Source organism: Tachyglossus aculeatus, chromosome 19 (genome assembly GCF_015852505.1).
Source record: "Tachyglossus aculeatus isolate mTacAcu1 chromosome 19, mTacAcu1.pri, whole genome shotgun sequence".
NCBI classification, from domain to species: domain Eukaryota; kingdom Metazoa; phylum Chordata; class Mammalia; order Monotremata; family Tachyglossidae; genus Tachyglossus; species Tachyglossus aculeatus.
The window spans coordinates 22,646,493-22,659,067 of record NC_052084.1 but is presented as its reverse complement, the minus strand read 5'-3'; the positions used below and the strand labels follow the sequence as shown (position 1 = coordinate 22,659,067).

Here is a 12,575-nt window from a genome sequence, read left to right as displayed (position 1 = left end):
GCTTGGGAAGTACAGGTTGGCAACATATAGAGACGGTCCCTACCCAACAATGGGCTCACAGTCTGGAAGGGGGAGACAGACAACAAAACAAAAAATATTAACAAAATAAAATAAATAGAATAGTAAATATGTACAAGTAAAATAAATAGAGTAATAAATCTGTACAAACATGTATACAGGTGCTGTGTCGAGGGGAAAGAAATAGGGTGGGGGGCTGGGAAGGGGGGAGGAAGGAGGGGGCTCAGTCTGGGAAGGCCTCCTGGAGGAGGTGAGCTAGATTGCAAAGTCCTTGAGGGCAAAGAACATTCACTTGTACTGAATCATCCCCAGGCCATTTACCTGCTAGGCTGTATTTTATTTTAATACCCATCTACCCACCCTCTAGCTTGTAGGCTCGTTAAGGACAGGAGTTAGGGTTAGGGTTGTCTCACAAGCACTTAGTACAGTGTATTGTGTGCAGTAGAGGCTTATTAAATACCACTGATTACCATAAATGGCTTTTAAGGGTGGCCTGGATAGGAAGGGCTGAGGTGGAAGAAATGGGAGCAAGGAGAAGGAGAGGGCAACTCCACAACATCTGGGAGAATCTCCTTGCTCAAGAATGAGGATCAATAAATCAGTGGAATTTACTGAGCGCTTACTCGGGCAGAGCACTGTTCTAAGCACTTGAGAAAATACAACAGAATTATCAGACATGGTCCCTGCCCATAACGAGCTCAAAGTGTAGAGGGGAAGACAGACAATAATATGAGTAAATATGTAATTTATCATTATTTAAATATATGTAGATAAGGAAATGATTCTTATTCTATTCCCAACCACGATCTCGTTGTCACATTTGACTCATTTTCTTCAAGGGAGTACCCTTAAAGAAATCTCAGATCTCACTACATCAATCTTTCCAGAACAACCCATTTCTTTCTCTTACCAGAAAGAATGCCGGTGATGAGGAACGACAGTCTTGGAGAAGGTTTCATGCTAATGGGCTTCTCTGATCAGCCACAGCTAGAAATGATTCTATTTGTGGTTGTCTTGACCTCCTATCTCCTGATCCTGGTGGGGAACACCATTATCATTGTGGTGTCACATCTGGACCCCAGGCTCCACACACCCCAATACTTCTTCCTCTCACATCTCTCCTTTGTGGACCTCTGCCTCACCACCAGCATCGTCCCCCAACTATTATGGAACTTGTGGGGGCCATCTAAGGCCATCACTGTTGTGGGCTGTGCCATCCAGCTCTATGTCTCCCTGGCCCTGGGCTCAGCTGAGTGCGTCCTCCTCACTATCATGGCTTTTGACCGCTACGCTGCTGTCTGTCGGCCCCTCCACTACAAGTCCATCATGCACCCACGGTTCTGCCATGCTCTGGCAGCTGTAGCATGGATTAGTGGTCTGGGCAACAGTGTGATTCAGAGTACCATCACTCTCCAGATTCCCCGCTGTGGGCACCAGCACCCGACTCACTTTATCTGTGAAGTGCCGGCTCTGATCAAGCTGGCATGTGTGGACACAAAAGCCAATGAGATCCAGCTCTTCATGGCCACTTTGGTCCTGCTCCTTCTGCCCATGAGCCTGATCATGCTATCCTATGGGTTGATTGCCCGGACCGTGCTGAGAATCAAGTCAACCCAGGCCTGGCGGAAAGCCCTGGGCACCTGCGGGTCCCACTTGCTGGTGGTGACTCTCTTCTTCGGCATGACCTCTGTCATCTACATCCAGCCCAACAGCTCTTTCTCCAAAACTTCAGGCAAGTTTCTGACCCTCTTTTACACCGTGGTTACCCCCACACTCAACCCACTCATCTACACCCTGAGGAACAAGGACATGCTGGGGGCAGTGAGGAAGCTGTTGTGGAAAGACTGCCATTGGATGGAAACTTGATATCAAGAATCAAATATTGGTGGTGTTTGGACAGGAACTGAAATGAGCATGCGGTTCAATTTCCCCCGGCCCAATCAGAATTAAGCACTGGCCAAAAATCAAACTTGGCTCTAGACTGTAAGCTCCTTGTGGGCAGAGATCATTATATTCTCCCAAGTGCTTAGAAAATTTCTCTGCAAACCATAAGAACTGGATAAATATTATCGATTGATTGATTGCTCCTTCAAGGGGTCAAAAACTCAATGAATATTATTCTGTCTGCCCAGATTTACACTGACAGAATCCGTATACAGTCTTTCCTTTTGTAACCTGGGTGTTGTGTTCTTGAAGACTCTCATCTTGTGGGAAAATTACACAATAACCACTGATTCAATGGGAATGAATGGGTTAGAGCTTCCAGGATTTGGAGATATTACCGTGACTGGAATTTTTAGATACAAGTCGCCTTATTCTTCAGACCACCAATAATAGAATGCTTTGCACTCAGGCCATTCATTGTCATTTTACTGCATTAAATACTGTAAAGTTCAAATACACGAAGTACTTTACAGTACAGTACAGTAAGGCTGAGTTGAAGGCTCGAAAGTGTAACAGCAACGTGTCTACTAAATAAAGCACAGATCTCGGATTCAGGAAGATCTGGATTCTAATCCCAGCTCTCACACATGTCTGCTGTTTGACCCTGGGTAAGGCACTTAACTTCTCTGCACCGCAGTTACCTCATCTGGGAAATAGGGATTAAGACAGTGAGCCCCATGTGGGACTTGGACAATGTCCAAAATGGGAGGGAACAGGCCTTCCCAGACTAAGCTCCCCTTCTCCTCACCTCCCCTTCTCCTCTGTGTCACCCCGAATCGCTCCCTTTGCTCTACCCCCTCTCCCTGCCCCACATTTGATCGAAATTCACCCATCACAAATACTTGTGAGTCAGGAACTATAGATGTGCCTAGATCTGGGACTACAGAAAGGAAAGCCAGCATGAAGGATTCATTAATGTTAGTGTCTTGTTCAGAGCCAGTTATACTCTGTTTTCCATGCCAGTCATGTTCCTGCTTGGGCACAGAGCAGAAGAAATAGTACAAGGGCATGGGTGTAGACCACTTTGAAGTACACACAAAGGCTTTATATATATGTTCATTCATTCATTCACTCGTATTCATTGAGTGCTTACTGTGTGCAGAGCACTGTACTAAGCACTTGGGAAGTACAAATCGGCAACATACAAATCAGCAACATATAGAGATGGTCCCTACCCAACAACGGGCTCACAGTCTAGAAGGGGGAGCCAGACAACAAAACAAAACAAGCAGGTGTCAATACTATCAGAATAAAGAGAATTATAGCTATATGCACATCATTAATAAAATGAATACAGTAAATATGTACAAATAAAATAGAGTAATAAACAACTAAATATATATACAAGTGCTGTGGGGAGGGGAAGAGGGTAGGGAGGAGGAAGCGGGGGAAATGGGGAGGGGAGAAGGAGGAGGAGAGGATAAAGGGGATGCTTAGTCTCAGAATGCCTCCTGGAGGAGGTGAGCTCTCAGCAGTGTTTTGAAGGGAGCTGGTTTGGCAGATGTGCAGAGGGAGGGCATTCCAGGCCAGTGGATAGAGTGACTACTGCCAAAGTGAGTACAACATAGGGCTGCTCCTGCGTCATAGAGCCATGACCTGGTAGACAATTGCTTTGATAACCTCTATGGTTCTGCCCAATTTAGCCAGCTAAGCTGTGGTTTGTTTCCAACCCCCTTAATACTAGAAAACCTCTCTAAGAGAATTCACTCAATAGGAGAACATCAAGTGTAATGGATTATCATTTGTGTAAGTAATCTCTTTAATGGCATTTGTTAAGTGCTTACTATGTGCTACACACTGTACCAAGTGCTGAGGTAGATACAAGATAATCAGGTTGGACGCAGTCCTTGTCTCACATAGGGTTCACAATCTCAATTCCCATTTTACAGATGAGAGAACTGAGGCTCAGAGAAGTGAAGTGACTTGCTCAAGGTCACACAGCACAAAGGTGACAGAGCTGGGATCTGCTGGTGCAGCCCTCTGAATGTAGCCAGGAAGGTGTAGTCAATTAGGATTGATATTTATTAAAAAGTATTTCACATATTGACAAACCTTCAGAAACTGTCACCTTTGGATGTGAATATGCCATAGATTAAAACCCCCAAGATGTTTAATAAATGTATTTTTGTCACTGTTTTAAATTATGTTTCTATCGTATTCCATATCATCAAGATCATCAGCATTCCATATCATCAATATCATGCATTGAGCACAGGTACTGTACTAAACTACACAGTCAGAGGTTAGAGAATCAGCATGGCTTACTGATAGTGCACTGACCGGGGAATCAGAATTACCTGGGTACTAATCCCAGCTCCACCACTTGTCTGCTGTGTTACCTTGGGAAAGTCACTTAACTTCTTTGTGCCTCAGTTCTTTCAACCATAAAATGGGGATAAAGATTATGAGCCCCATGAGGGACATGGACTGTGTCCAAACCAACTAGCTTGTATCTACCCCAGAGCTTAGTACAGTGCCTAGCACGTTGTAAGCATTGTAAGCACTGTAAACACAATACCATAAAAAAGATCAAATGACCGAACCGACACAGTTCCTTTCCTATGGCTTATATTTAATTTGAGAAAGACCCCACCCAAGCCACATAGCCCCATGCATCCTCCTTAACCATATCTGCACCCCAAGAAAATCACAAGAAAATAATTATATGTGAGCAACTAAGTACTCTGCTATTTTGGGGACTCAGAGGTAAGGGCAGGGCCAGGTTCAAAACTCTCTCCCTCTATCTAGGGAATCCACTTGAGGCAGCTCCTTAGAGACTCATGATAATTGCTCCAATGCCTCCCCTTGGCCAGAAGCTTCTGCGAAGCAGACATGTGACAATATCTCCTGAGTCTACCAATGTATTAGCCTTCATGGAATCCAGGCTCCAGAAATAAAAATAAAATGCATAAATGAACTGTGTTGGTTAAGCACTTACCATGTGCCAGGCAACTGTACTAAGCTGTGGGGTAGGCACAAGGTAATCGAGTTGGACACAGTACCTGTCCAACATAGGGCTCACAGTCTTAATCCACATATAACAGATGAGGAAACTGAGGCACCGGGTTGTTAAGTGACTTGTCCAAAGTCACAAAGCACACAAGTGGTGGAGCTGAGATTAGAACCCAGATCCTTCTGACTCTGAGACCCGGGCTCTATCTGCTAGACAACACTGCTTCCTTTCACTCTCCTTCTACTAACCAGGGCTCTTTGTCGTAGAACCTTTGAGAAGACCCGACTGATTCTGATGGCCCTGTTCACCCTCGTTTCCCTTCACAGTGGGTTTCTGGGAAGAGCGGGAAAGGGTATTTCACAGGACATTTAATAATGATGGTATTTAATAAGGGCTTAAAGTGTGTCAAACACTGCTCTAAGTGCCTGGGTAGAGTCACTCTAATCTGGTTTGACACTGTCCCTGCCCTACATGGTGCTCACAGTCTCAATAATCATTTTATAGATGAGATAACTGAGGCCCAGAGAAATGAAGTGATCTGTGCAAGGTCACACGGCTGATAAGTGGCAGAGCTGGAATTAGAACCAAGGTCATTCTGACTCCTATGCCCTTACTCTATTGTTACATCCCAGTAGAGTCATTTGGGGATGGAGATGGTTCATGACTCAGCTTCATCAACGGAATGAAGCAAGATATTCAGTATCACAATAAGAAAGCATTTAGTAACATACAGGAAAAACATTAATAGTAAAGGATCCTGCTTCTGTTAAGCCCTCAGCCCAGGGGCATTGAGAATTTCCAACTGCAGGATGATCAGTCCCATTTGGTGTTCAGGTCCCTAATGGGCCATCCTGGTATAGGGCTCCTCCTGCCAGCCAAGAAGTCTCTCGGGCCCGGGCCGCCCCTGCCTTCCCTTCAGAGGACAGTGAGCAGCCAAGTATGGGCCGAGTCCAGCGTGGGCAACCCATCAGAAGTTCCCCTCTGCCCAGGCTGTCTCCATTGCTCTTTCAGATAATAATAATAATAATAATAATAATAATAATAATAATAATAATAATAATAATAATGATGGCATTTGTTACATGTTTACTATGTGCGAAGCACAGTTCTAAGCACTGGTGGGGGGGAATACAAGGTGATCAGGTTGTCCTACATGGGGCTCACAGTCTTAATCCCCATTTTATAGATGAGGTAACTGAGGCCCAGAAAAGTTAAGTGACTTGCCCAAAGTCACATAGCTGACAACTGGCAGAGCTGGGATTAGAATCCATGACCACAGGCTCCCAAGCCCGTACTATTTCCACTGAGCAACGCTGCAGGGAGCAGCAGCAACAGGCATTTCCCTTCAGCCTGTTTAATTTGCTTGTTGACTGTTCTTCCGTGTAAATGACACTTATCTACCAATTACAGTACCATTGCCTCCTGCTCTTAGAAGACATCTTGCTCAGACCCCTGCAGGTGTGTCAACATTTCGGTCTTTGAGGAGCCCATCTGTCTGTCTCACCTGCAATCAGAGGAAGTGATATACCAAAGGGGATTATATTTAACATGGTGTTCATGCAAGGTGCAAACTGCACACCACATCTATCCACTAGGCCATTCTGCTTCCTTAGTCAGTCAGTCTTATTTATTAAGGGCTTACTGTGTGCAAGAGCACTATACTAAGTCCTTGGGAGAATACAATATAACTCTATAATGGACACATTCCCTGCCCGCTGTTGGGTAGAGACCGTCTCTCTATGTTGCCAACTTGTACTTCCCAAGCGCTTAGTACAGTGTTCTGCACACAGTAAGCGCTCAATAAATGCGATTGAATGAATGAATGCCCTCACTGAGTTTATAGTCTGGAAGGGGAGACAGACATTAATATAAAAAATAAAGTTATTCATTCAATCGTATTTATTGAGCACTTACTGTGTGCTGAGCACTGTACTAAGTGCTTGGGAAGTACAAGTCGGCAACATAAAATTACTGATATGTTCATAAGTGCTGGGGATCTGTAAGGGGAGTTGAATAAAAGGAGCAAGTCAAGGCGACGCAGAAGCAAGTGGGAGAAGAGGAAAGGAGGGCTTAGTGAGGGAAGGCCTTTTGTAGGAGATGTGCTTTCAATAAGTCTTTGAAGGAGGAGAGAGTACTTGTCTGTTGGATATGAGGAGGGAGGGTGTTTCAGGCCAGAGGCAAGATGACAGTGAGCAGTCAGTAATGAGATAGACGAGATGGAGGTACTGTGAGAAGGGTAACACTACCGAAGCAAAGTATGTGGGCTGGGTTATAGTAGGAGAATAGTAAGGTGAGGTAGGAGGGGGCAAGGCGATTGAGTGTTTTAAAGCCTTTGGATAGGCAACCACTGGAGGTTCTTAAGGAGTGAGGAAATATGACCTAAATAACAACAACAACAATAATAATAATAATAATAATAATAATAATAATAATAATAATTGTGGTTTTTGTTAAGCACTTTCTATGTGTCAGGCAGTATACTAAGTGCTGAGTTGGATACCAGCCCCTAATGAGGCTCACAGTCTTCATCCCCATTTTACCAATGTAGACAATGAGGCACAGAGAAGTGGTGTGACATCCCTAAGGTCACACAGCAGTCAGGTGGTGGAGCCAGGATTCTGTTTTTGTAGAAAAATGATCTGGACAGCAGAGTGAAGTGTGGACTGGACTGTGAGGTGGCAGGGAGATCAGCAAGGAGACTGATACAGTAATTAAGGCAAGATAGGATAAATGATTGGATTAACGTATTAACAGTTTGGAAGGAGAGGAAAGAGTGGCTCTTAAGAGAACCACCGGTGCAGGTACAAAAAACAGAACAGAGAATTTTTGGTATCACCTCTTCCTCTGACCCTCACAGTACTTAGAGATTTCAGTTCTAATGAATCTTCAAGGAAAAAGAAGCCATTTCCACAGTCCTTTTACTGCTACAGTACTTCCAACTCTTATCACCTAGGAATAGCTTCTGGAGGACTTTCCTCAATCCATCCTGATGAAATGTTTTTCTAACCCTTTCAGATAGAGGAAGTTCAGAGAGCAATTTCTGACTAAGCCTTATTGGAGACAGACCCTAACTCTGTGACTCTAACCCTAGCCTTAGCCTTTCCCTAACTCCAATCCTGACCCTGACCATAAAGCAAAGTCAGTTCCACTCATCCCCTCTTAAAAATTGATTTTCTTCATTTCTCATAGAGTTAGGGATGGCTGTCACAAAATCCAATTTCTTCTAGGCCCTTGATCTGAGGGAATCTTCCACATCAGAAGGAAGAAGGAAAAACTCTAAAGTAAGCTTTCATCTCTCCTCGTCCTCGTAAATGTAATGATCCAATAACTCCCCATGATTCAAAGTTAAAATTCTGAATGCAAATGCAATATGAGATTGTCCCAGCAATATCCAGGGATCATTATCTTGCCCAGATGGATGTGAATGGAGATTCCCCTTGCTCTTCTCTCCAAAATGCGAGTCAGAGGTTAACCTGGAGACAGTGGTGGAGGGTGGGTGTTGAGGGTTAAGGGTGCAAGTTCTGTGGGAGAATGGGTGGATTCTACAATTAGAACCACAGCAAACAGAAAAAGGGCCTCATTATAGAAGGAAAATGCTGGATAAATTAGTTTGAATGTTGGGTCCAGATCTTGCTGAATTACACTGGGCATCTCACTTAATCCCTGGATATCCTTTTCTCTGGCTGTAGATTGTTCTAAGTGCTACACTTCTAGTCCTAAATGATGTCCCTTACCAGAAGGCTGTATCTCCAGGCCTACTTCATCCTTTCCTTAGGAGTCAGCCAATCAATCAATCAATCAATCAATCACATTTATTGAGCGCTTACTGTGTGCAGAGCACAGTATTAAACACCTGGGAAAGTATAATAGAATTGGAAAACAGATTCCCAGCCCACAATGAGCTTTCTGTCTAGAGGACAAGCTGACTGTTCAGGGAGGATGCTGCAGAAGGTCTCCATATGTCAGGTTGGCATGATTTTCCCATGTTCCCATTGTGTACGAGTAACACAGAGCAACACGATGGTTAGGATCCCAAAATACTTATTGAGCTTGCCCTTTGGTGGGCTTGTCCTTCCAGGTTAATCCAAGACAAGTGGCTCCCACCACTCCTCCTCCCCTTGACCACTGCTGCCTTCCTGCAGGATGTATTATATATTGAAGGGACTAAGGGTGATGTCTGTAAGTTGTTAGACCCGACCCAGAAGTAACTATTGAAATAAGGAGGGAAAGAGGAATCGGAATAGGGTGACTCTGTGGCATCCAGGTTTGTCAATTCTTCTTTGTCCTAGTTACTGCACACTGAAGTGAAGGAGGCACCTTGGAAACTAAAGTAACTCTTTCAAGCCATTAAAGGCCACTAGCGAATTAGCCTCCTAGTGGCAAAAAAAGATACTGGGGTTTTTATTCATTCATTCAATCGTATTTATTGAGTGCTTACTGTGTGCAGAGCACTGTACTAAGCGCTTGGGAAATACAAGTTGGCAACATGTAGAGGTGGTCCCTACCCAACAACGGGCTCACAGTCTAAAACGGGGAGACAGACAACAAAACAAATCATGTAGACAAGTGTCAAAATCGTCAGAACGAATAGAATTAAAGCTCTATGCACATCATTAACAAAATAAATAGAATATTAAATATGTACAAGTAAAATAAATAGAGTAATAAATCTGTACAAATATATAACAGTGTTGTGGGGAGGTGAAGGAGGTAGGGTGGGGTGATGGGGAGAGGGAGAGTAAGGAGGTGGCTCAGTCTGGGAAGGCTTCCTGGAGTAGGTGAGCTCTCAGTAGGGCTTTGAAGGGACGAAGAGAGCTAGTTTGGTGGATGTGTGGAGGGAGGACATTCCAGGCCAGGGGAAGGAAGTGGGCTGGGGGTCGATGGAGGGACAGGTGAGAACGAGGCACAGTGAGGAGAGGAGAACGAGGCAGAGGAGCAGAGGATGCAGGCTGGGCTGTAGAAGGAGAGAAAGGAGGTGAGGTAGGAGGGGGCGAGGTGATGGAGAGCCTTGAAGCCGAGTGAGAAGTTTTTGCTTAGCACGCTACCTGGCACACAGTCCGCACTAAACAGATACCATTACAAATGAGTTTACAGTCTGGAGGGGGAGACATAAATCCATATCTGTAATTTATTCATTTATATTAATTTAGGTATTTTGGGACTGAGGGAGGGGTGAATAAGGTGTTCAAATCAAAGTGCAAGGGCAACGCAGAAGGGAGTGGGAGAAGAGGAAATGAAGGCCTAGTCGGAAAAGGCCTCTTGGTGGAGATGTGCCTTTGATAATGTTTGAAGGTGGAGAGGGTGATAGTCTGTCAAATACGACAGACAGGACATGGTTGGGAAATGGGCAATGAGATGGCCAAGATAGAGATACAGTGAGTAGGTTGGCACTATTCATTCATTCATTCATTCAATCGTATTTATTGAGCATTTACGGTATGCGGAGCACTGTAATAAGTGCTTGGAAAGTACAATTCAGAAAAAGAGGAATGAAGTATGTGGGCTGTGTTGTAGTGGGAAATCAGGGAGGTAAGTTAAGAGGGGGCAAAGGGATTGAATGCTTTAAAGGCAAATGTTAAGGAGTTTCTTTTTGATGTGGAGGTAGATGAGCAAGCATTAGAGATTCTTGAGGAGTGGGGAAATGTGGACTGAAAGATTTTATACAGAAATGTAGAAAATGCAGAAAAACGTTTTGTAGAAACATGGAAGGAGCAGGAGGATTTCAGGTTCTTCACAGGTTCAGATCAACAGTCACAGAAGTCACAGTGGTAACCTTCTCAATATCCCTTCTGGGTTCTTCCCAGAGTGGAGCAGGGATCAGTGGGAAAACCTGATGTCATGGGGATGAGGCAGTGCCCCTTGGTGAAGTTAGGCCGCAAGGGTTCAATTCAAGTGGAGCGGTGGATGGATGATCTGGTTCAGTATGACACTGCTTATGTTCTTGTATGAAATCCTGTGTAATTCCAGTACCAAACGTACCTTGACCATGGGCTCCTCTTCCCTCACTCTCACAAACATACACACACTGACACAAGTGCATGCGTTCTAGCACCAACTCTTGAACAAGTCCCCTGGATTGGATTGTTTATTTTGCTTTTCCGAGGAAGGTACTGAACAAAAAGAGAATGGGGGAAGAAAAAGCTCACTGACATCTGGAAAATGGGAATATAAATCCCATCCCATCCTGGGATTTCGCTATAATTGTGATGGGTTTGGGTTTAGGAACTTGCTGATTCCGTGAATCATATGGGCTCCACCCTTTCCACTCTTTCTGGAACCTAATCACCCATGTCTCATTTTCTCTTGGCAGTGATGGATGATGGCGGTAACCAATGGCAGCTTTGGAAGAGACTTCATCTTGATGGGCTTCTCTGACCAGCCCCAACTAGAGATGGTCCTATTTGTGCTTATCTTGATTTCCTACGTCCTAAAACTTCTAGTCAACACAACCACTGCTGTAGTGACCCACCTGGACCCCAACCTCCACACATCCATTTACTTCCTCCTCTCCCATCTCTCCCTTATTGACCTCTGTTTCACCATCAGTGTTATCCCTCAGTTATTATGGAACCTCTGGGGACCATATAAGACCATCACTGTTTAAGCTGTGTAGTCCAACTCGCCATTGTCCTGGCCCTGAGCTCAACTGAGTGTGTTCTCTTCACAATCATGGCCTTTGACTGCTATGCTGCCATCTGTCGGCCAATCCACTACATGACCGTCATGCAGCCGTGGCGTGGTTGAGTGGCATGGGAAACAGTGCAATCCAGAGCACCATCACCCTCTGCCTGCCCCGATGTGGCAACCGGCATATTCCTAACTTTGCTTGTGAGGTGCCCACCATGATCAAACTGGCATATGTACCTATCCGAGCCAATGACGTAGTGCTTTTCATTGCCACCTTGATCCTGGCCCTTCTGCCCGTTGCTCTGATTGTGGTCTCCTACGGGTTCATTGGAGAGCTGCACTGAGGATCAAGTCAGCTCATGACTGGCAAAAATCCCTGGGCACCTGTGGGTCCCATCTGCCGGTGGTGACTCTTTTCTTTGGTATGGCCTCGGTCATCTACATCCATCCCAACAGCTCCTTCTCCAAGAGTTCAGGAAAGTTCCTGACTCTCTTCTACACCGTGATCACCCCCACAGTCAACCCACTTATCTATACCCTGAGGAACAAAGTCATGAAAGGAGCACTCAGAAGGCTTTAGGGAAAAGACCAAAGTTCAGGAAAGACCTAAAATCTTGAATCAAATTGTTCTAGAGTCCTAGAGAAGGACTATGAAAGGTAGAAGCCTTTGAGGTTGAGCTAGAGGTTTTCAGCCCTAAATCCAGGACAAAAGAGCCCAGTAGTAACTTTAGGAGTGTCTGGACCCCAGACAGCTTTCCCTAGGTCCTAAAGCACTTCATATTTCTCATTCTTCAACTGAAAGTTTGGGGGCATCCTATTCATTGCCCACCATGTCCCTGCACCTTTCTTGTTGCCACCACTCTACGGTTGAAGTCCAGGGATCTCCCCCAAAATCCCTGATCCAGAGATCATCAGGAACTAACCTACCATCCCACTCCCAGGGCTGGCCTCAAGAAGCTCAAAGAAAAAGTGCTCCCGCCTGCAGGTGATCCTGTCTGTAGCTTCTCATGTGTCTCCCTGGCACCTGGAGCTT

At 44.9% G+C, this 12,575-nt stretch overlaps 1 protein-coding gene and 1 pseudogene across 1 annotated transcript; both read left to right on the top strand.

Moving 5' to 3' along the window:
• Positions 1-936: 936 nt before the first annotated feature.
• Positions 937-1,884, top strand: LOC119940966 (olfactory receptor 2G3-like). The gene has a single exon (XM_038761381.1). The coding sequence runs from the start codon at positions 937-939 to the stop codon at positions 1,882-1,884; it is 948 nt and encodes a 315-aa protein (XP_038617309.1).
• Positions 1,885-11,231: 9,347 nt separating this feature from the next.
• On the top strand, positions 11,232-12,122 carry LOC119940565 (annotated as a pseudogene).
• Positions 12,123-12,575: the final 453 nt, after the last annotated feature.

Excerpts from the sequence above, each read along its gene's own strand:
- LOC119940966 (XM_038761381.1), top strand. The coding sequence starts at position 937 with ATGCCGGTGATGAGGAACGACAGTCTTGGAGAAGGTTTCATGCTAATG.